Here is a 25094-nt window from a genome sequence, read left to right as displayed (position 1 = left end):
GGATTTCCTCCATCTCTTGGGGCAGTCTCCCCAGTGTTCCAACATCCACCCCAGCGGGCTCCCCCTTGGGATTTCTGGTAAGCAGTCCCACTGCCCTTTACCAGGTTTTCCCTGAGATTAATTCCTTGAACCAAGTCCTTGGATCAGTTCCGGTCGATACCGTGGTTTTAGTCAATCCCGATTGAATATTACCAGCCTATCAGTCACACAGTGAACCGCTCTGTGGACCTACGACTGGTGGTGAGCTCTCTTACCTTTTTCTTTTCCTGGACTTCCAAAGTCCTGGACCAAAGAGGTTTACCAGTTCTTAAAACACCTAAGAATGTACCTTCCCTCCTCGATCTGCCCGTGATCAACCCCCTGAACTCCCCGAGTTGCAGGCTTTACACGTGAAATGACTTTTCCCGATTCCTCTCGCTTCCCCCGTAACCGACCACGTCTCTCGTGGGATAGTGGAACTGCAGCTTTTGGGGTCCGCTCTTGCCTCGTAACAATGTCACGTCTCACACATACGCTCGATCACCCCTCACTCAACCACGTGATACTTACGGTCCTTTTTCCCGCGTGGATTCTTTGTGCACATAGATTTTTATGAGTGGAAAAAACAAACCGTGGCCTCGGAGAGTCTGCTCCGAGTTCCCGAGAGCTCTGGGCCCGTTTTATCTCCTTTTCTTTTTGATAGTGGTTTTGGCTCTGGGTCCAGGATCCGATTGGTTCTACGGGATTCCCCAATCCTGTCCGGCCACCGAAATCGGCAGGGCACCACCTGGACAAAAAAGGGTCCTGGGAAATGTAGCACAAAGATATCTGTGTGCAGACAATCTCTATATGCAGCAAACCCAGTGAAAGGCCATTAACCAAAAGATTCAGCGCTTAAGAGAAATGGCAGTGGCGGAGATTGTCTTCTCAGATAACCTAAACACTAGGAACCTGTAGTGGTTTTATGTTCACTAAATTTTGGTCTTAGTACTCACTCTTTTTCTGTGGGAGAGAGATTAGGAGAAAAGTAAAGCAGGCTCAAGCTTAAAAATGAACAAATAGTTTTATGAACACACATTGAATAAAAGAATGGGAAAAAGAAAGTTGGGGAAAAAAACTAAACCAAAACAGAATTAAACTCCAAAAACACTCTTCCCTCCCCTTACAAACTGTTAACATTCTTACAAAACAATATAAAGAGACAAAACTTGTAATTTTTAGTCAGTTTCACCATTTGAAAATAGTCTTTCATTAATTTTTTAGGAGAAGAGTCTCTCTTAGAGTTATGGATCCTACTGACAACTTAGAACAGTTCTCTTGTGGGTTTTTTAAACTGTCACAAAATCAGTCGCCCAGGGAAACCAGCCTTTGTGACCCCTCCCATTAGCAGGTTCCCAAGCTGCTTATGGGTCATGGGTCTTAGACTTTTGTATATTGGGGTGTCAGCTTTTAAAGATGAATAACTTTAAAGGTAAAGGATTCTTCATCTCAAGGAACAAAGATATCTTCTCACTTCACTGGTGCAGAGGGCTTCTCATCTCTATCTCTGTTCAAGCATCTTATAGGATTAATATTACTTAGTCCATCACAAACACCTTTGCTCAAATCTACACACAAATCTAAACAATCATCTCTCTAAATGCATATCTTTCCCATGATTTAAAGGGATAATTTAAATATAGAGTTCACTTCTATGGCTCAATAAGAATGGAACAACAAACTCTTTAACTTTCTGTCTATTATAATAGTCTTTTTACTTTTGCTTTACTAACTTTATGTTGTTTTTTATGTTCACTCTGTGTTTTTCTTTTTTCTCTCAGTGAAGGGCCAAGCTCTGGAAGCTTCATGTTGCTAGGAAAAGGTTAAATCTGCTTAGAGTTTCTTCTCTTTCGGTAGCTTGTGGTGTTAGATGTTTAAGGCTACGCTAGTGAGTGGAGGAAGAACTTAAGCAGAAACATCAGAGATTAGAGCACTTGGGCAGTCTGGAATCACAAAAAAACCAGGCAGGATTATAAATGCCTTTTTGGCCCACCCCTCCAGTGTAAATCGGGGTGGCCTCAGCCTAAATGGTGCTTATAGCTTTTATTAGGGGTCGGGCAGAGATTTCTCCCTGCTCCAGGGAAGTTTGAAGAAAGTATCTGTTGTAAAGCAGTAACTTCTCTTTCTCTACTCCCATCCGGGAACTGATAGAATTTAGCTAGGCCTCAGGCTAGCTCCCCCCCAGAAAGCGGGGGGAACAGCAGGCTTAACTTGATGTTACCTGTCTCTGCCCCAGAGGGAGTGGGACTGATAAAAAAGACTGAGAGAGAGCCAAGCTACACTTATGGCAAGAACTTTCTCAATTTGCCATCTCACTCCAAAATGAGAGGTTTTATTGTTTCATATTATTCATTCTTTATACTTGTATGTACTTTGTTTGTTAAGTAAAATAGTTTTTTCCACTTTTCTCCGAGGAAGTTTTTTACCAGACCAGTTAGAAGGAAGGGCCATTTAAGTTTGCTCCCCGGAAGGATCCCATTCAAGGGTTTTCTCCCAAATTTTCCCTAAACCAGGATAAGGACTTTTATTTTCTTGATACAAATATATAAGACATCTCTGCTGCTAGACTTAGAGGAACAAAAAAAAAAAAAAAAATTAGGAGAACAAAAAAGAAACAACCTACCTCTCAAAACCATTTTGTTTTCAAAAACATCTGAGAAAAAGCAGTTCCGGGAGATATGTTTGGTAATATGCAGGTGAATAAAAGATAACCACCACATAAGGACTGCCTGAGCAAAGCTTCCAAGCACAGAGTTTAAAGCAAGACATGTAATACTGCTGAAATAGACCAAAGTACTACAAGAGTTAAAATAAGGGTTTAATCTAGAACACTTCCATAAACAGAAACATTTCAAATAAATTGAAAGATAAATCCTTGTTACCACCTGTGTACATCCAGGGGTTCCAATCACTGCACCCCACTGCATGGATGCCTATGTATACCACAGGAGAAAAAGAAGCAAGCAACTTCATTCTTCACCATGTATTTCAGTGGATTGAAGATCAGACCCTCCTGTAGCAGGGCATTTTTACACCTAAGCAAATGTTTCTATTATAGGAAAAAAGTTTTGGTTTACCTCTGGATATATAAGGAAGACAAACTAGAAAGTTCTGTGCCCTTTTCATCAACACTGGCCCAGTGCCAGCACAGGGGCACTGATTGGGCTTTGGAAATATTTCTCAAAACCTGTAGCTGTTTCTATTGGCAGCAAGCCAAATTATTCCTCCTTAATCATTGTGTACTTAAAAGACTGCACAGAGGTGCTTAATTGCTTTTTTGGACTGCCTTAGCAGTGTAAGAGTGTTGTCTACACTGTGGTCAACTTATATTTCTTTAATCTGATAATGTTTGGTATTTTTGTCATTATTAAAACCTTTTCTTTTACAAAGCATGCCCAGAGAAGTTGTCACGCTATTATTTTAAGCCATTTTCTGTGAAGTGCTGGACACCCTCAGAGGTATTGAACCATCACAGAGCTAAATATATCTGGCTCTTCGAGAAATTCAATACCCTCCTATTACTGTTACTTCACACCTCAGTTGTGATCTGCTTGCTCTAAAGTAACTGAAGTCCATCTGTATTAAATTACAAACTCATTTACAAAATATTTACACATCTGGTTTGATTCACAAACCAAACTCAACTGTTTTGAGGAAAACCCTAAATCTAAAAGACTTATAAAAAAATAGTGAAGTGGACAGTCCTGGATCTTAAAACAGGAACTCAGGAGTTCCTTCATTTTTGCTGCTGGTGCTAGTAGCTTGTTAAAGGTCTTTCCCAAGCTAAATGATCCTATGATCAATAAAAATAAATGGAATAAAAAAAATCACACTTATTGGCATTAGGTAACAAAGCCTTCCCATGGGATCCTTTGGCTTGTCTGATTCAAAGCAAGCTCAGAACATTGACACCTCTAATCTTCCCCACCTGTTCCTGCCTTGTAACCTTTCTCTTTACAGGGATTCCTTGTAGATGGTAAACAAACCACCCAAGAAAATCTGATGAAAATAACTCTGTTTCCTTGATACAAGTAATCCACTCCTGAGGCTTGGCCCTGTTGGGTGAAAGGTGCTGCAGCACCTGCAGCTTTTTTCAAATCACAACTGGACTGGGTTAGCTGCTACGTGTTGCAAGCTAAAATGAAACATTATTTTTCCTCTTTGCCTTCAGTTTTTCTGTAGACCATCTCTCGAAAGCTTGCAAGGATCTTATTCTCTCGTTTCCTCCTCTCCTCCTGGTTGAAGGATGCCAGAGCTCTCTTTTCATCTGCACTGTAGATCTGATTCTCTTTACGCAGACGCACAGCTTCCATGTGGCGATGTCTGTGGGGGAGAACATGGGGTACGTCAGCATGGGCAGAGGGGTGTCAGTGCCCTGTCACAGCTTCCAGCCATCAACTGGCCTGAATGTGTTCAGGGGCTTTAAATAAAGATACTGAAGTACTAAGGCCTGAACAACAGGCCCTGAGCCAAAGTTGACCTCTAGATGAACCTTCCAACAAAATGTTGTATTTGTATCCACTCATTAAGGTAATATGCATTATCATTAGTGAAATATGTAGTGTGATAGGAATATATTTATCTTCCTGCATTTAGAAGCCAGACAAAGGCATGAAATCAGACATCTGGCCTTATTTGAAGGTATATGATCAAGGCCAGCTCCCTTGGTTCCTCCTTGAGCCCTGGCCAGGCTTTGGGTGGAACCCGAGGATGAAATCAGATGTTCCTGCACTAGAAGTTGTGTAAGCTTGTTTATTCGACAGTCTAAAAGCTGGGCCCTCTCACAGTGAAGATGAAGGCCTCGCCTACAGGTGGACACACCACGTAGGAATTTCCAGGAATGGTTCTCCAATCCTTTGCAGTGACCAGGTGTGTTGGTTTAGCACAGATGGTAAAAAACAATTAGTGGCTGAATTTAAGCTTTACGGCCGGATTGGCTAATTAAAATAAGGATACACCTCTGGGTCACACAGGCTTAAAAATCAGAAGAACCCCAGGAAACTTCCTCTTTTTTCCGGCTTGCCAGCAGGTAACACCCAGCCCCCCCGCCGGCCAGTGGGGTAGGGGAGGCTTCAGCCCCTGATAGCAGCTCTGGGCTCGGCAAGGTTGGCCCTGCTCTGCCACAGGCTGTCCCAGGGCCTGTGCGTTGCCTAGCCAGGCTCTGTTTCTGCCACCGGCTGGGCCAGGCCCACCCCATGAGACCAGGGATGGGTAGGAAGCCCCTTATGATCCTGGTTGTTGAAATTCCTGATTGCCCGGCCACTCCGAGCTGGAGCTCTGATCTCTTCTGAGCTTCCTCCCTGCCCAGCACGGCCTTGAAACACTGTGAGCAGCATCCTGAGGGAGAGATGGACCTGGGCAAGCTATTTACTCTTTCTTGGCACAAATGAAGCTTCCAAAGCCCTAACTATTCTCTGAATGAGAGGAAAGGGACAGAGTGAAGGTAGAGAAGTGTCTTGGTTTGAAAAGACAGGTGTCTGCTAGGGAGAGGCAGGCCTCTCTAGGAATGAGGAATTCAAATCCTTCCCTCCGTGTTATTATAATTTGGAAGATTAAAAAAAACTTTTCAGTCAGAGCTATGGGGAAAGGAATAACAGTCCTTTACTAGTAAATATAACAGGACAGACAAACAACAACAGCAATTATAATAATAGTAAAACAGAACCAAGAACCCTGAGGGGCAAACGGTGGAAACTCCGGCGCTGATGGCTGGAAGCGGTGGATTGTCCTCGGCAGGCAGGGAGGTGTCCTGGCAGACGAAGTGGGCAGTGCCGGAGACCCCACAGCGGCTGGACCCGGGCTGACCCAAAATCCAGCAGGGCAGCGAAGAAACTCCGAATTCCTGGGCGCTCCAACAGATGATAGAATTCCCAGGACCAGATTCCTCCGTTAACCGTGGACTCCACACAGCTACCAGTCGCCCGACCGTCCTCCCCGGAAAACCGAGAGCAGTGAGTCCACCACCCTCAGCTTCCGGGAGCCTTTTCCCTCCCCCAAAACTAAGTGATCAACTTCCTTTGTCCGGGTTGAGCACCCTTTAACTATCAGTATTTAGTCTCCTAGCAACTTACGGGGGGGGGGGGGGGGGGGGGGGGGGGGGGGGGGGGGGGGGGGGAAATTCCACAGGAAAACTTAACCCCCAACAAGAAGACACAGCATAAGATGGAAGTCAGTGAAATGAGAGTGAAAGTCCTAAGTGGGGACAAAAGAGTGAAGAGTTGCCTTGTTTGGCTGGACTTCTCATGTGAAACCATGGAGAATGGACTAACTTTTCCTGTAACATATTAATGCTGTTTGGGAGGATGCAGAGCTTTAGTTAAAGTTGTGGACTAATACAACTGAGATTTAATAAAGAATTTTGAACAGGGGAAGATAGAGAAAAAGTGATGTGAAGCCCTTCACTCCCAGGGAAAAGGGAGGCCTCTGTTCCTTGAGATGAAGATGATTTTTGGAGATAGAAGAAGAGAACCTTTGTTTTATACTAGAAGAGGCATCCTTAAACAGTACCCTAAAATAAGCAGACATGACCCATATGCAGTGTTGGGAAAGCTGTTAATGGGAGGGACTTCACAAAGGCCAAGTTCCCAGGTGGCTGTCTTTGTGAGAGTTAAGACCCACAAGCAAACTGTTCTATGTTGTCAGTAGGAAAATTCCATGGAAGTTCTAAGAGACTCCTCTCCTAAAGAACTGATGAAAGATTATTTTTAAATAGTGAAATTGACTGAAAATCACAGGTTTTGTCTCTTTACATTGTTTGTGGGAAAGTGAACACTTGGGGGGAGGAGGAGGAGTATTTTGAAAGTTTCATTTTGATTTTTTAATTTTCTTCTTTTTAGTGTGTATTAATAAATCTATCTTTGTACCCTTTAAGTTTGGGCCTGCTTGCTTTTCTACTAATCCTATCTCACAGTAGAATTCTAGTAGATACTCAAACCACTACACTAAATTTAATAAACAGAGACAGGCAAATGTAAAACCACTACATGAATTAGTGTTTCTGCCCGGTTAAAAACTTAAACTAGTACACCGGGGCTCCCCAGCTGATGTGCAGATCTGGATGATGGTAAAGTATTAGGGTAACTGGTGATGTATCTTTCTTAATCACTCTAGGCAATCTTTTGCAGAATGATTAGGTGCATTACTTAGCTTATACTTTGTAATGCTTTGCAGTTTTGCACTGTAGCAAATTATACTTACTCCTTAAAGTTGGTATCTGCATCTTTTGTGCTGACCCTGCCAACTGGCAAAACAGATGCCTAAACTAGATAATCCAAACTGCACACTAACCTTCCCAGGAAGGAGTGTGGCAGAGCAAGGAACTGATTTCTGGGGGCATCTGTTCTCAGACAGTCAGCCAGAAGCCTCCCCTATCCCCAGGGTGTCAGCTGCTGGCTCACCAAAATTAAAATGATTCCTGTTGGTCATAGAGAAAAAAGTGCAGCCAACCTCTCACACATTGATTTGTCTCCTGCTGAAGGGCCAGCACATCCCCAGGGCTGTCCAAACAGACCACCTTTGAGCCACCTGACACAAGCACCTCCTCATTTGAAATAATTAGAAGAGTATTGCCTGTGAAGAACTTTTGCTCTTGAGGAGAAAGTGTCCTTGAAAAACTCACTATCCATCTCTAGCAATGGGGAGTTTAGTGCAGATTATGGCAAGCAGAGCACCTTCTCCTCCATGCTTGCAAGTAGAGCTTGGAAGCAGTCCTCTGTTCAGCCAGCAGAGAAAGCAGCTCTTGAAAATTCCACTGAACCATTGCCATAATCAAAACCATACCTGCTGCCACTCATGACATAACCAGAATTCTCAAACGATGCAATCTCTTCACTTGTCAAGCCGATCTCGCCTCTGTGGGGAATGCGTTTCCCTGCTTTTACGTACTCTGCCATGGCTGCACCTTCACCAGGCAGGAGGGCATGTCCATAGCTAAAAAACCAAAAGTGGTCATTTCAGTAGTTTCAGATAGAGAGCCTGAGCTAAACATCCAACTTCCCTGTTCACTACTATATACAGATGCATTTTTAAACGCTTCCTTATTATTTCCCACATATTGGCCTGTTTCTTCCTTATGGCAACACTAGGAACAACATCTTAAAATATCAGCTGAGTTCATTCTGATGACACTACAAAGTCACAATACTGCAGAGCTTTAGAATAAAGGCACTAACAATTCATTTTTCTAGGAATCAAGGCTAAAAAGCATAAACCAGATTTTCTACCCAAATTTGGGCCAGGGGAAAGCATAGCACCACTAGAACTTGTGTCTGTGAGTTTCTGGCACAGCATTTCTTCCTCTGCATGCCTTATTGTTGCAACAGCCCTTTTGAACAGTATCTTTCACACTTGATTTACTTTATTTGATCAAAGTACCATTAGAGTTGTCTACTCACTTCAAAGGCCTATCATCCTGAGATGCGTGAGTTTTGGGAGCCTCTGGTCCAAACTATCAGCTTCAGTATTTTCTGCAACAATCAAATAATGAGGATGATTAATCTTGTGCCCATTTGTCCTGAGGTGACTTTGTATCCCCAATCGTCTGTTGGGTGCAGGGGGGGAGGGCAAGCGCGGTTTGTTTTTCCCCAGGAAAACTCTGCTCATCAGAGTGACCTTGAAGCGGGAGAGCTGAAACACGGCAAGACGAAAGAAGCTCTGTTGTTTTTTTCCTGGCAGTTAGTTAGTTTAGTGCTAGCGTAGTTAGACGCTGTAGAATAGATGAAGCTTTTTGCCTTTTTTTTCTTTTTCTTTTTTTTTGTCCTTTTTTCCTTCCTTTTTGCTTTTTTTGCTTTCTTTTTAGAACTGTTCTAACCTCTCTAGACTAAGGACTTGGGGAAGCACCGGGGGCCTCCACAGGGGACCCACCCCACCAAGACCAGCCCTGCACATCTCCTTTTCTCTCAACGTCAGCGGAGACGGAGCGGTGGAGCACAGTGACGACCCTCAAGAGGAGACTTTCTTTAAGTTTGTTATCCCTCCGTAAGCGGCACGAAGTTCTTGTCATCGGGTATTGTGCTGGGAGTGCTTTGCCTGTTTAATAAACAGGTTTTTTCCACTTCTCTCTGAGGAAATCTTTTTTCCCAAACTGGTTAGGGGAAGGGAGGGGGGCCCCGTGGGAGGGTTTCTCCCAAAATCTGCCTAAAACCACCACAAACTTATTGGCGCCAAACGTGGGGCTCGAGAGAGTGTGAAAACCCTGTACTAATTAGTATTTAGCAGTCAGTAATTATGCTGTTTGACCTCATGTCTCTTGGGGTAGGGGCCTTGCTGTGTTTTAGATCCTTAGGCTTCTTTGAGGTCTTAATACCTTTGTGGTCCTTAAGTTTATTTGCATATCCAGAGATAGCCCCAATATTATCATTAATACGCAGTTTTTACAGTAAAAAGACACGAATTAGAGTAGCTATTGGCCTTAGTTTAATCATAATAATTTGTAGGAAGTTTATAAAGGTGTTGAGATCTTTTCCTACTATGTATGGGTCATGGTTATGGTTATTCACACTGTTTGTGGGAGGAGGAGCAGGGGATGAAGCATTGCAGTCTTTCATTTCCTTCTTCTCTTCTGAATTGGTTAAATCATTGTTAGAGAATGTTCAGTTTCCCCTGAGTGTTAAAGAGACCATCTTTCTAGTATGTCATCTGGTAAGCCTCCTCTATACAGTCTGCAGCTTCTCTAGAATATGGGCTGAGATTTCTAGAGGGGCTAATAAAACTCCTGACCCAGGCAGAGGAAATCCTGAGTGGTGTGGAGAATGGGAGGATATGGGCCAACTCCTCAAGGAATTCTCTGACCCTGTAGTCTGGGATTTTCCACGGGAACAAATTCAGAATCCAGTGGAGCTGGGGAAATACCTGAAAGAGAGGTACCATGATGGCTCTAAGGGGGAAACGATAGCTGCAGTAAGCTAAGCCCTGGCAAATGCTTATCGCACATTGCTAAAGACTGTAAAGCAGCAGACAGAGGCAGGGGGGAAGGGATACAAATCAACAGCTACCCCAGTCACTCAGGCTACAGCCAACACCCCAGTTATGAAGCCAGCAGCTAAACTAGAACCTGAGCCTGAGCTAGCAGCTAAACCAGACAGTAAGCCTAAGCCCCTAGCAGTTGCTCCAGCAAAGAAGCACACAGTCAAAACCGATCGACCAGTAGACGATAATGACCCAAGAGAAGGACCTTCACCAAAATCAGAAGCCAAAGCTTCTAGCACAGGATCAGAAGCAAATATTGATTCCTTTTCCCTGAAGGACCTTCGAGGCCTAAGAAAAGATTACCAGCGACAACCTGATGAATCTATAATTAGTTGGTTAGTCCGTCTTTAGGATGCTACAGGCGAGGCTACAATTCTGGACGGCACTGAAGCGAGGCATCTAAGATCCCTGTCACATGATCCAGTCATCAACCAGGAGATGATGAGAGAGGCTAGTCCTTGCAGTCTCTAGATACGAGTCCTAGGAAGTGTGGCAGAAAGATACTTGTGTGCAGATAATCTCTATATGCAGCAAACCCCATAGAAGACCACAGAACAAGAGATTCAACGCTTGAGAGAAATGGCAGTGGCAGAGATGGTTTTCTCAAATGATATAAACACTAGGAACCCAGACTTAGTATCATGTACATCTGTGATGTGGCGAAAACTTATACGACTCAAGCCATTAGAATACGCTTCTGCTTTAGCAGTAATGAAGCGAGAGGACATGGAGGAGACGGTGCTTGATATGGCAAAGAAGCTCCGAGCATATGCAGATGCTGTGCATGGCCCAACACACGCCAGAATCGCAGCTGTAGAAACACGGCTACAGAAACTAGAGGATAAGATAGATGAGAATCATAAGAAACTCAGGGAGGAGATTAGAGAAGACCTTCTCCAAATCTCAGCAATACGGATCAGAAGTTCTGGTACCCAATGTAGACGCTCCCTGGCTAGGGAGAGAGGATACACTCCACGTGCTGAGCTGTAGTTCTTCCTGCGGGATTGCGGAGAAAATATGAACAGATGGGATAGAAAATCTACAGCTGCCCTTGCACAACGGGTGCGTGAATTGAAAGAAGTCAAGACTCAAAGAGGGAGTTCCACCAAAAAGAAAGCGGCTCCAGTTGCCCGTAGCCGAACTGCCAGGTATGACGATGATGACATGTCCGACCCCCTTGAAAGAACCTCTAAGACATATGCTCAAAGAAAGAAGGATAAGCCAGGTAGAGGCTAGGGAAAACCGTGTATTTTGGACTGTGTGGATTCGTTAGCCTAGCACATCAGAACCACAAAAATATAAAGCCTTAGTTAATACTGGTGCGCAGTGCACATTAATGCCATCAAGACATGTAGGGGCAGAATCTGTCTCTATTGCTGGCGTGACAGGGGGATCACAAGATTTTACTTTAGTAGAAGCAGATGTGAGCCTAACTGGAAAGGAGTGGGAGAAACACCCTATTGTGACTGGCCCAGAGGCCCCATGCATTTTGGGTATAGATTACCTCCAAAGTGGTTATTTCAAAGACCCGAAAGGACTCAGGTGGGCATTCGGGATAGCGGCTGTAGTAACAGAGGGCATCCGGCAATTGAACACCTTGCCTGGACTGTCTGAGAATCCATCTGCAGTAGGACTCCTGAAAGTACAAGAGCAACGGGTACCAATTGCCACTTCTATAGTGCACCGCCGACAGTATAAGACAACTCAAGATGCTGTGATTCCCATCCATAAGATAATTCAAGAGCTGGAGAGCCAAGGGGTAGTTAGTAAAACCCACTCACCCTTCAACAGCCCCATTTGGCCTGTGCGTAAATCTAAAAGAGAATAGAGATTGACTGTAGACTACCGTGCATTAAATAAAGTGACACCGCCACTGAGTGCTGCCGTGCCAGACATATTAAAGCTCCAGTACAAGCTAAAGTCCAAAGCAACAAAATAGTATGCCACGATTAATATTGCCAATGCATTTTTCTCCATTCCTTTAGCAGCAGAATGCAGGCCTCAGTTTGCCTTCACATAGAGGAGAGTGCAGTACACCTAGAACCGATTGCCCCAGGAGTGAAAACACAGCCCCACCATCTGCCATAGACTGATCCAGACTGCGCTAGAAAAAGGTGAGGCTCCAGAACATCTACAGTATATTGATGACATCATTGTGTGTGGGAACACAGCAGCAGAAGTGTTTGAGAAGGGAAAGAAAATCATCCAAATCCTCCTAGAAGCCAATTTCGCTATCAAGAAGAGTAAAGTTAAGGGACCAGCTCATGAGATCCAGTTCCTAGGAGTAAAGTAGCAAAATAGACAGCGGCAGATTCCCACTGAGGTCATCAACAAGATTACAGCGATGTCCCCACCAACCAATAAGAAGGAGACACAAGCTTTCCTAAGTGCTATAGGTTTCTAGAAGATGGATATTCCCGAGTATAGTCAGATTGTGAGCCCTCTTTACCTAGTCACCCGCAAAAAGAATGATTTCCACTGAGGCCCTGTCCTGGTTTGGGACAAATTTGGGAGAAAACCCCTGTATAGGATCCCTCTAAGGCAGCAAACCCAAGTGGCCCCTCCCTCCAACCGGTCCGGTAAAAAAAAAACCCTTTGGAGAAAAGTGGAAAAAACTATTTTACTAAACAAATGAAGTGCATACAAGTATAAAGAATGAATAATATGAAACAATAAAACCTCTCCTTCTGAAGTGAGATGGCAAATTGAGAAAGTCCTTGCCGTGGGTATAGCTTGGCTCTCTCTCTCTCAGTGCCTCTCCTCAGTCCCAGTCCCTCCGGCGCTGCTGGAAAATGCCGAGGTCCAGGCCCCGGTGGGCCGCAGATGCAGCCCCCAGTGCTCCCCTGGGTTTTCAGTCCAGAGCAAGTTTAAACAGTTCCAAGAAAAAGGAAAAAAACAGTCCAGGGAACTTCTCTGCCCTAGCTAGCTGAAACTAACTAAAAGCAAAAAGATCTCTGTCCTGCAGTCTCTCCAAGCCTCCGCCGAACACCCCGTCTGGAGAAGAATGTGGAGGAGTCAGGCAGCTTTCTCAAAACAAACTCTGCGCCTCTCCTTGCTCTTAGAACCAGTCTTAAAGGCACAGCACTCAATATACAGCACAAACAGAACAGACGATTGGGGAAACAGGCATCATAAAGTTACCCTAGGACAGGCCCTGAGCAGCAACAAGCTTTTGCCCAGATCAAGCAGGAGATCACTCATGCAGTGGCCCTTAGCCCAGTCAAGACAAGACCAGATGTAAAGAACGTGCTCTGCTCAGCAGCCAGGAACAATAGCCTGTCCTAAAGCCTTTGGCAGAAGGTGCCTGGTGAGACTCGAGGCCGACCACTAGGATTCTAGAGCCAAAGTTACAGAAGGTCTGAAGCCAATTACACCCCAACTGAGAAGGAAATCTTAGCAGCCGATAAAGGAGTTCAAGCCGCTTCGGAGGTGATTAGTACAAAGACGCAACTCCTCCTGGCACCTCGACTGCCTGTGCTAGGGTAGATGTTCAAAGGGGAGGTTCCCTCCACCCATCATGCCACTGATGCCACATGGAGCAAGTGGATTGCTCTTATTACGCAGCGTGCCCGTATGGGTAAACTGAATCGTCCTAAGATTTTAAAAATAATTACCAATTGGCCTGAGGGTGAAAATTTTGGCCTCACAGATGAAGAACAAGAGCAAGTGACACGGGCTGAAGAGGCTCCACCATACAACCAATTGCCAGCAGAGGAGACGCATTATGCCCTTTTCACTGACAGTTCCTGTCGTATTGTAGGGATGAACCGGAAGTGGAAAGCAACCGTGTGGAGCCCCACACGACAGGTTGCTGAGGCCACTGAAGGAGAGGGTAGATCAAGTCAACTTGCAGAACTCAAGGCTGTTCAATTGGCCTTGGATATTGCTGAAAGAGAGGGGTGGCCGAGGCTCTACCTCTATACCGATTCATAGATGGTAGCCAATGCTCTGTGAAGATAGCTGAAGAAGTGGAAAGAGGCTAATTGGCAGCGTGGAGGGAAACCAATTTGGGTTGCTAAAGAGTGGAAAGACATTGCTACCAGGGTAGAGAGACTACCTGTGAAAGTCCGCCACGTAGATGCCCACATCCCCAAGAGTAGAGCTAATGAGGAGCATCAAAACAACAAGCAAGTAGATCAGGCAGCAAAAATAGAGGTGTCAAAGATTGATTTAGATTGGGAACACAAGGGAGAGTTGTTTTTAGCTCGATAGGCCCATGATGCCTCAGGCCATCAGGGCAGAGATGCCACCTATAAGTGGGCCTGAGACCGAGGGGTAAATCTAACCTTAGACAGTATTTCTCAAGTTATCCACGACTGTGAGACGTGTGCTGCCATCAAACAGGCCAAGTGGGTGAAGCCGCTATGGTATGGCGGGCGATAGTCCAAGTATAAGTATGGGGAAGCCTGGCAGATTGACTACATCACCCTTCCCCAAACCCGCCAAGGCAAGCGCTACGTGCTCACAATAGTGGAAGCCACCACAGGGTGGCTAGAGACCTACGCTGTGCCCCATGCTACTGCCCGAAACACCATCCTGGGCCTTAAAAAGCAAGTCCTGTGGAGGCATAGTACCCCCAAGAGAATTGAGTCAGACAACGGGACTCATTTCAAGAACAGCCTTATTAACACCTGGGCTAGGGAAGATGGCATTGAGTGTTTGTACCATATTCCCTACCATGCACCCGCTGCAGGCAAAGTGGAGAGGCACAATGCATTGTTAAAAACCCAGTTAAAAGCATTAGGTGGGGGATCTTTCAAGAATTGGGAGCAGCATTTGGCAAAAGCCACCTAGTTAGTCAACACCTGAGGCTCCACCAACCGAGCAGGCCCTGCGCAAGCTGAGCCTCTGCATACAATAGATAGAGATAAAGTCCCAGTAGTGCATGCCAGAGGTCTGTTAGGGAAGACAGTGAAGATCAAGTCTGCCTCAAGTACAGACAAACCCATTCGTGGGGTTGTCTTTGCTCAGGGACCAGGTTGCACATGGTGGATAATGCAGAAAGATGGAACAACATGATGTGTACCTCAGGGAGATCTGATCGTTGGGTGAGAATCATTTATAAACATCACTGTCTGCTGAATGCTATTGCCATTGTCTGTACATTAAACCACGCAGAATGAAATAGAAGGAAATGTGTAAGTGAGAGGGTATGTGTTAAGTGTTGAAAATATGAGCAAGTATTGAAGGTATGAGTAAGTGAGAGAAGAATCCTTCTGCCCTGCAGCCTGGGGCCTGAATTCAGTGGCTCATTGTGGAACGTGACAAGAACATGATGGGTATTGCTTGTATTCTTTTTTTTTTGTGTGGGGAGAATGGATAGAAGTTTTATGTAGAATATATATTAGTTCTGTCTGTAAGTCAACGATATGGGGATAAGGGGTAGAAGATGTCCTGAGGTGACTGTGTATCCCCAATCGTCTGTTGGGTGCAGGGGGGGAGGGCAAGCGCGGTTTGTTTTTCCCCAGGAAAACTCTGCTCATCAGAGTGACCTTGAAGCGGGAGAGCTGAAACACGGCAAGACGAAAGAAGCTCTGTTGTTTTTTTCCCTGGCAGTTAGTTAGTTTAGTGCTAGCGTAGTTAGACGCTGTAGAATAGCTGAAGCTTTTTGCCTTTTTTTTCTTTTTCATTTTTTTTGTCCTTTTTTCCTTCCTTTTTTTTTCTTTTTTGCCCTCTCCTCAGAACTGTTCCAACCTCTCCAGACTAAGGACCTGGGGAAGCACTGGGGGCCTCCACAGGGGACCCACCCCACCAAGACCAGCCCTGCACATCTCCTTTTCTCCCAACGTCAGCGGAGACGGAGTGGTGGAGCACAGTGACGACCCTCAAGAGGAGACTTTCTTTAAGTTTGTTATCCCTCCGTAAGCGGCATGAAGCTCTTGTCATCAGGTATTGTGCTGGGAGTGCTTTGCCTGTTTAATAAACAGGTTTTTTCCACTTCTCTCTGAGGAAATCTTTTTTCCCGAACCGGTTAGAGGAAGGGAGGGGGGCCCCGTGGGAGGGTTTCTCCCAAAATCTGCCTAAAACCACCACACCATTGTTCTTTGTTATCAGAAGTGTTACACAGGTCGGCAACACCTAACAAAGAATTCACGAAAAGGACATCAAGAAGTTTCCACCCAAGTTTAAAGTCAGGTGAACCTACTTGACCTCTCAGTCCAGAGATCATCCCCTTGAAGCACTTCATCATCAGAATCTTTGTTACTTGAATCACTGGATTCCTTCCTGCTCTTCTTAGCTTTCTTTTTCTTATACTTCTTCCCGTGATAAAGCCAGACAAACATGCTATTTATAAAAAATTAAGATGAAAAAAGATTCTTGGAATCATACTCAAACAATCAGTTTCTCAAGGCAACTTCCACCTATAGGAAGATTGTCTGCTGTTTCATACAAAACACTTTACAGCAAAGCCAAGACAATATATATGTTTTGTTTTGACTTTCATAGAGTGTTAGAAAGTGGCTCTATAGGGAGTTGTTGTGCACAATTGTGTAGATTTAAATAAAATCCAGCACATTAATATTATTTGCCACCTCTTGAAAATTACCCAAGGTCCTCAGGCGCCCTCAGGGCCTACAAAGAAAACTGACCTGCCCTCCAACCAACAGCACCCAGAATGACACACAGCAACCATGACACTTACTTTTTGTTCATCTTTTTCCTCTTCTTGCTTTTCTTTTTATCTTTATCTGAAAAAAGGAAGTGTATCTATTATCAAAAAGAAATTATTAGTTATAACAAAGTAGTTTACTGCTCTGTGAATAACGTGGCATGCCTTTTACAGCCCCAGTGCTCATGGAGCTGGGGGCTCTGACTTTCTCAACCCTAACCCCATCACTAGGGGTGGTGGTCAAGATCAGAAAGATGTAGGAGCAGCACAGCTGGGGCCTTACTGGGATAACCTTGACATGCCTTTTCTGGCCCCAATATTCCTTGGAGCTATAGGCTCTTTTACTCTCTCAACCCTAACCCTAAGCCTAACCACTCCCCTAACCCTACTGCTAAGAATTACACTAACCACTATCTGTTGCTGTGTGTCATTTGGTTTCATATTGTACTTCATTTTTATATTGGGTTTTATAATGGTTTCTTCTGTACCCCCCTGTTCTCCAGGAAAATGTAACATCCCGAAGTTTGTCCCTGCCCTTCTCCCAGCCCATGTAATCCAACCATGTTCCACTCCCACCTTATCCCTGATTGGGTATTGGCTTGTCCCCGCCTTTATCCCCTTCCCTGGATATAAGTCCCAGACCACGCAGCCCCCTCTTCCCTTTGGCGCGGGGACTGGGACCGGGCTCCTGACCCAGGGTGGGGCAGGACCACAGGAGAAAGACTGAATAAAGCCCTGGTTTCACCCTCAGATCAAGTGCAGACTTTCCTTTGCCATCGACAGGGTCTCGCTCTCTCTGCTAAGGGAAAGGTTCTCAGTCACTCCTGGGTTTTGAGACCCTGAGGAAACCCCTTCCAACTGCAGTTTGTCTCTCGAGCTAGCCGGGGTGAGAACGGAGCTGGAGAGCTCCGTGAGAGAAACAAGCCACAGGTGTGGCGCACACAACGTGGGGCCCGAAGCCACTGGTGTGGCTCCCAAGAGTGAGGCCCAAAGAACCAGGCATGGCATGCGGTGCGGGGCCCAGACGTCACGCAGGCACGTGAGTCCAAAAATGCGGCCCATCCACGCAGAGACAGATCCGTCAGGCTTGGCGTTCGTTGTGGAGTCCCTGAAACACCTGACTCAACAAAGCGAGGCCGTGGTTTTCCTGTGGACTTAAAAAACCCATTGGACTGCTGTGAAGAAGCCTCCCGAAAAGCAGGCTGCTCCCAGAGAAAGCAGACCACATGTTTGTGGCCCACTGACCCTGGGAACCAAAAGTGGAAGCTCTTTTTGCACCAAAGGAGTCACTTTCAGGCAAAGGACAGCAACTGGGAAGTTTTTTTGTCACCATGCCGGAGTTTGGTAAGTATTCCCACTAGGGAATCTTAGGAAAAAATCTTTCAGAGGCTTCAAACTTCAGGGAAGGGTTTTTTTTCTCTTTGGGGAAGGTTCTAGCCAAACGGCAGACCTTCAGGGTTGCTTTTAAAAGCAAATCGGTTTAGGCTGCGCAGCTCCTGGGGGGGAGTGTGAAAAGTGCATATCGTATGGCTCTACGCAAGATATTTACTATATGTATTATGTTGTATTAATATTTTGATAGTATGGTAAATGTAGTTTTGTAGTTAAAATAGAGGTTTTGTAGTTAAAAAAGAAATTATGTATTTTTTTAAAGAGAGGAAGGGGATACTCACAAATAGATAGCAGCCACAGGAGACGTAAATCTTTCAGAGAAAAAGAATTTACTACTTCCTTATCAGAAGAGACCAACTTATGCCTTGCTCAGCCCTGAAGATGCCACAGAGATTAAGGGGAAGAAAGTGACACTAACCAAAGAGAATTCTTTGTTTGAATGGAATTTATGCACCATGTATGAGATGGATGAATATTCAACAGGCTATTGCTTTTAAGAGTTAATCCTCTGTTAACGGGGGTCATTTTTCAGAGCTTATTTGCCCGAAAAGGCACCCAGATGTCTGTTACTTTGTTTTTATTGTCTCATATTGTCCTAACCCTAATTGTTCAAATTTTTATTACTCTAATTCTATTACTATTTTTATAACCATTTTATTACTATTAAACTTTTAAAATTTTAAAACAAGTGATTGGCATTTTTCACAGGAAGGTAAAGGTTTCTCCTCCCAGGTTTTTTTTTTCCCTTTTCTCTGGCAGGGTTTTTTTGTTTTTTTTTTCTCTCAGTTTCCCAGTTGCAGACAATGGGGATGCAGAATCTTAAAATGTGAGCCAAAAAATGGGTGCTAGGCTGTCTGTGTCCCAGAAAAAGGTCTTTTACCAAGTTTCAGGAGCCTTGAATGATGAGGAGACCCACTGTTCAAAGAAACAGTTGAAAAAATTTATTCGCTGGTTGTTCCTTCACTTTCCCCATGTGCCCTTAGAACAAATCAGCAGCACGCAATTTTGGGAAGCTGTTGGGAACAAATTGGCTGAATCAGGCACCTCTAAAGAGCCACAAATCACAAATTTTGCTCTCTGGAGTTTGTAAATTCGGCTTGCATTGCAAAAGCAAAATGAAGTGAAAAGACAATCAGTTCTTAGTGAATTTTACCCAGTTTCCCCAGTTTCTGCCTTTCCCGACCCCAAAATTCCCTTCCCCAGACTCGGGTATTCTGAGGAAAGCAGCTCATGAGACAGTGCAAGGAAGCTGCAGTTCCCTTAGCCTTCCCCGAATTCCCGATTCCCTCTGCCCGAGTGATCCTGGCCCAACTGCTCGAGAAACCCCTAAACCTACCCCAAACCTCCCTTCTTCCCCAGTTTGTAAATCCTGTGTTCGGTTTACCTTTGCAGACAGTTCAGGTGCCCAAAATCCCCAGTTTAGTGATCCCCAAGTTAGTTTCGGTTTTGTGGGGGGTCCACAAGATGGTCGGGACCATGTGGCATTCGTCCCCTTTGTTCCCCAAAGTGGCCGATGCCATGTGCTCCCAAGCCCGGTGGAGCCTATTTCTTTGTTTCTCCCTCCTTCTTCCCACAATCCCTTTCGTAACCGGAGCAACCACTTCCTCTTCCGAAACCCCTCCTTCCCTTCCCTGCCGCCCCTGGCACTGCCCTCTCCTCCGACTCTGCCCCCTACCCTCAAACCTCCACCCTCCAACTCCGCCCCTTGTGACTCAAGCCTCCAGCCCCGCCCTGCTTCTGGTTCCCAAGGTTTCTCCACCCACAATCCCAGTTCCCACGCTATGGAGGGGGAGGGGGGGAGCTGGGAACCTGGAAGCAGGAACCGATCCTAGCTTTTCTGCTACCCCTGTCACATATTGACGGTCAAAAAGAGGGGGTGCTGTCCACGGCGATTGGGACCCCTTGCCCCAACAAGCGATTCGGGATTTATGCAAAGCTCACAAGGAATTTGGACACGAAAATGAATACTTTCACAGCCTTTTAAAAGCAAATTTAGCAGGGACGATTATAGGCCCGTTTGACCTGCAACAGCTTTTCTCTTGCCTCAAATCCTCCACAGAGTTTAGACTCTGGGAGGCAGCATGGAAAAAGCTGTTGAGAGAATTACTTCCCTAGCTGTGGCAAATTCCTGAAACAGCTGTTGATAATAACAACTTGCCAATTCAATTAGAACATCTATGTGGTGATGGCGTGTTGGAGTCCAGGGCATTCCTTTGGCTGCCCTGGAGGGTCAGAGACCTGGACAGGGGGGTCTGGGACCCTGGCCCAGAGGGACATTGGCTTTGATCCCAGTCCATGGGAAAGGCTTCCTGCACTGCGGGAAGGATTGCAAGCCACAAGAGTGTGAAAGATAGTAGTTTAGCTTATCACAGGGTGAGAAAACAGTAGGTTTGGGTTTTTAGTGTGGAGGTGAATGGGAGCAAGATGGAGGATTTGGGGCGTTGTCTCCTGCTCCTTCTTTCTTCTTCCCTCACTCCATTTTCTGCAGTGACGGTGGCACAAAGTAGTTTAAGGAGATTGGGTCAAAGTAGGGATGACCTTTTTAGTATAAGTGATAGGTATTGGCAAATAATGATAAATAAAGAACACGTAGCAATTAGTATAAAAGATAGCGACAGCCCAGTGCGAGGAGGAGTCAACAGATGCCCGAGCAGCTGCACAGACCTTTGTTGGGCACTGAGAAAACTGTAAGATAAGAAACAATAAACAAAGCACGCAACCTTGAAAAATCAGAACCTGAAGACTCTGTCTCTATTTTTACATCTGGCTCAGAGCTTTGCAGAAGGCAAAAAGACTCTAAAACCACCTGAATCTCGGAACTAAAAACCGAGACTTACCCATAGGCATTCAACTCCATCTTCATTAGTTTCAATACCTATGGCGTCAAAAGCCTTCTTAATATAAAGGGCCACGCCTCCACCTCTTCTCCCTTTCCTGTCTCTTCTGAAGAGCTTGTAGCCATCGAGTGCAGTGCTCCAGCCATGTGAGTCATCCCACCACGTTTCCATGATGGCAACTACATCATAGCTTTGCTGTTGCACCATGGCCTCCAGCTCTTTCTGTTTGTTACCCATGCTGCGTGCATTGGTATACATGCACTTCAGCTGGGCTACTGATTTCACCCCTGACTCAGGCTTACCACCCTTGGGCCTGCTTCCAGAGAGCCCAGCTGCATCCCCCTCCCCCTTCAAACCTAGTTTAAAGCCCTCTCAATTAGGTCTGCCAGTTCATGAGCTAAGAACCTTCTACCCTTAACAGAGAGATGTATCCCATCTGGTTCCAACAGAGCAGGTGCCATAAAAGTTGCCCCATGATCAAAGAATCTGAAATTTTGTCGATGACACCAACCCTTAAGCCACTTGTTAATGATCTGAGTTCTCCTATTTCTTTCATCATTTTTCTCTGCCACCAAAGGGACTGAGCAGAACACTACCTGGGCCTCTGTCTTATCAACCACTTGACCCAGTGCCCTAAAGTCTCTTTTAATTGCCTTGATACTCCTCTTTTCGATCTCATCACTGCCAGCCTGGAGTATGAGCAGTGGGTAATAATCAGAGGGCTGAATCAGCCCAGGAAGTCTCTCAGTGATATTTCGTAGCCAGGCCCCAGGGAGGCAGCAGACTTCCCTGTGGGATGGGTCCGGGCGACATATGGGGCCTTCTGTTCCTCTTAGAAGGGAGTCACCTACTACGATTACCCTTCTTTTCTTCTTGATGTTAGAGGTGGAGATCTGTCTTACAGATGAATCATATTTGGGAGGCTCACTGGGCAGATAATTTCCCTCTGAATCATCTAAATCATCTGGCTGGCTCTCTAGATCCAGGGCCTCATACCTATTCTGAAGTGGCACCTGGCTAGGGGATGGGGGTCAGGAGGAGTTTTTAATATTACCTCCTGTCACGATCCGCTCGTACAAGCGGGGGTCGTGATGGTTCATTTACTGATCTCAGAGTGCAAAACACAACACAGAGGGGATTTCAGCATTAAAACAAAATGCACCTTTTATTGATTGACCATAGCAAATGTGATAGAGGGATTAAGAGTGAGAGTAAGAGATAGAGAAAGAGATAGAGGAAAGGGGGGATATAGCTACCAAACGTGGAGACGGAGTCCTCGTGGTCCGGTCGATGGGTCCGCCCGTCACGTCGGGGAGAGTCTCTCTCTCAAAATCTCTGGTTAACTCAGGGGTTTTTATTATAGTCCTCAATCACGGGGGGGGAACAGGTAAATCTACTGAAGCCACCAAGGGGGAACAGGTAGTCCATGTCCTTAGCAGTAAGCGAGAGCCATTGTCTTCTTGGTCCAACGATCACGCCTCCAGGCAAAACTTCTCGCTTCAGTTAAGTCAGTCCCCATCCCTGAATTAGGGTTGCAGGGGTCTCATCTCTCAGTCCTTGAGAGGGGCTTCATATAGGGGTCTCAATCTCAGTCCTTGGAAGGGGACTTTGATCTCTGTCTGTCACGGTGGTTGTGAAGCAGATGAAGGATTTTCCGTGGGGGACCACCAAAGTTACCCCAGAAAGTTCCCTTGGCCAAGAGGTGGGGAAATTCATAGGCTATTGTCATGAAGCAGGGACCGTGGAGCAGATGTAATCTTCAGGTACAGAACTACCATTACACTGCTCAAAGCCCGTGTACCGTGGCATGGTGACACAGGAAAATGCACCCGCAGATGATTGGCAAACATCCACCTCGAGCAGGCCAGAACTGCAGTGGGGTCCCCGGGATCCTTATGACGATCGTGAGGCAAATGAGGGGAACTTCAGACAGACTCTTACACCTCCCCGAGCAGGGACCCATTTCCACTCCCCTTCATCTACCAGGTGCCCTTCTATTGCCTGGGAGGGGGAGACATATGAGTCCTCTGAAACTTTATGGGCCTCCCTTAAAGATGGAAGGGCTGAACTCCACCAGTCTATTTCCCTTTCACTTTCCCTGATACTTCTTAATCTTTCAACTTCCTCCCTAAGTTCGGCCACCAGTGAAAGGTCGTTCACCTGTTCACAACCCAGGCACGCCTCCTCCACAACACCCCTGAAACAACCAATAAGCTCAAACACTCCAGGCAGGAACAGGTCTGTACAGACGCATCCCTTTTGGAGGGCTCCACTTGGTCACATACACTTGTACCAACCACAGTTTTTGACTGTGTTGAAACCATTACTAACAGAAACCCCAAGACCAACCAGCCAGCAGAAACACCTCAAACAACACACAGCACACCTTACTAGCAAGAGAACTTGCAACCCTGCCTGCGCAAACTGCCGTGGTCACGTCCCAGAGACGTGCCCACCCCTGTTTGCCTGCTCTGGGTTGCCAGGCTCCCTAGAGGGCGCTTATAATCAGCCACTCCGCAACTGAGGGATCTCCATCCATCGTTCCTGAGTGACCCACAAAATATGAGAACATATCAAACAGATCTCTGGCATGAGGGGCCCAGTAGATGCTAAATTCAGAAATCCCATTTCCTGAAGCCAGACTGCAAGCTGAAACCCTCTTGTCTTACCACTGGAGTTCTGCTCAGACTCAGAGTCACTGTTGCTGTCCTCAGAATGTTTCCTGCGCTTTCTTTTGGATGCTTTATGTTTTTGCTTTTGTCTTTTCTTCTTATTGTTCTTCTTTTCCTCTGGAACGATTTTAAAGGTAACATTAGATAACAAAGAACATCTAGTTCCATATGTATTCCCTGATCTTCCCAAAGCAATGATCTCCTTTGAGCTGGAGCTCACTCCACTCACTTCCACCCATCTAAGCCAGGGAACCTCCTGCAAGCAGCAGCAGCAGATTCTAAGCCACAGTAGCTTCCCATTTTCAAAAAAGCTGTGCAAGCCAAACAAAATACCTTCTGAGCTGGAATCTGAAGAACTACTCTTAGATTTTGCCTCTTCATCTTCTACTGGTGTGTGCTCATTGGAACTGAATAAAATAACAGTTTGCTACTTAAAATCTGTTTTGTTGTACTCAAGATCAAAGGTACACATATGACCAAAGACATTTTGAGTCAATCCTTGCAAGGAAGTAAAATATTAAAGGGCTAATTTAGTCTGGGAACTGTTGTCAAAACCACAACACAACAGTCACCTAGTCTACAGTAAATCACATATTGCATAATTGGTATGTTGGAATTATTTGGTGGAAAAAAAGAAGTAGTAATCTCATTATGTTGCTTCAGAAAGGAACTGATACAGTAAGTATTGTGGCACCATGACTAGCACCAGGGATAAAGCATCTTTATAAACAGAACTGATATATAATTAATATTATAAAAAACATGAAGAAAGAATATGCCTTACTCTGGGTCAGGAACTTTTGGTGACAGCCCCCAGACTTCAGGTGCCCCCAGTTCTCCAATTCTCTCTCTCTCATTGAGTGTCCTGTAAAGGGAAACACTGTCACTGACGCCTAGTTTGCCACACCCAGCACACAAACGTTTTAAGTCCCACACGTTAGTGTTTCTAATCGCCTAAAGCACCTACAATAAGGATAAGAAATAACTCGGAGCAAGGAGCAGGCCGGCAGTCTGGCAGCAGAGCTCTGCACACTGCACAGGATTGTCGGTAGCAGGTGTTAACCCCCTTCCAGACGAGCTCCGTCCCGTCCCCCGCGGGCGGCCCTGCCCGCGGAGAACGCACGGGGAGCCCGTGAAGGGACTGAGAGTCCGAGACTGAGCCGTACAGAACCAGGCCTGGCCTCCCGCCCGGCCCCCGCCTCTCCCGGGAGCACCGTCCGTTCGGCGCAGAGCGGGGCCCGGCAGGGCAGGCCCGACCCCGCGCTGGCGCTCACCTCTGCCGCAGGATCTCCTCCTTCTCCTAGTACTCGGGCCATTTGCCGTGGTGGTGGTGCCCGTGGTGCGCGGAAGAGCGCGGCGCTCCGGGGCTCCGGGACCAGCTGCGGCTCCGCCGTTGGCTCAGGCGCCTCGGGCCATTGCGCGAGCGGGAGCGGGACCGCGAGCGGCGGCCGCGGCGCTCGGAGCTGGCGGCGGGCGGTGAGCGGGAGCGAGACGCAGGCGCCATGGCCGCAGCGCAGCCGCTTCCGGCGGCTTTTGGCGGCTTCCGGCTGCTTCCGGCGCCCTCCCTGCTGGGCGGGAGCGGGGCGGCCCCGCCCGCGG

General features: G+C 46.1%; 1 protein-coding gene across 1 annotated transcript; it reads right to left on the bottom strand.

Moving 5' to 3' along the window:
* Positions 1 to 1205: 1205 nt before the first annotated feature.
* NKAP (NFKB activating protein) lies at positions 1206 to 24999 on the bottom strand. Its single transcript, XM_040089149.2, is given in 10 exon segments — positions 1206 to 4341; positions 7798 to 7947; positions 8412 to 8463; positions 8466 to 8483; positions 16130 to 16241; positions 16624 to 16673; positions 23493 to 23612; positions 23829 to 23902; positions 24280 to 24360; positions 24770 to 24999. Coding segments are annotated over 10 exon segments (1062 nt in total). The 3' UTR covers positions 1206 to 4166.
* Positions 25000 to 25094: the final 95 nt, after the last annotated feature.

The sequence above is a fragment of the Hirundo rustica genome, chromosome W (assembly GCF_015227805.2).
Source record: "Hirundo rustica isolate bHirRus1 chromosome W, bHirRus1.pri.v3, whole genome shotgun sequence".
Taxonomy (NCBI): Eukaryota; Metazoa; Chordata; class Aves; order Passeriformes; family Hirundinidae; genus Hirundo; species Hirundo rustica.
Note: the sequence above shows the minus strand (reverse complement) of the source record. Positions and strands in the feature narration are given on the sequence as shown.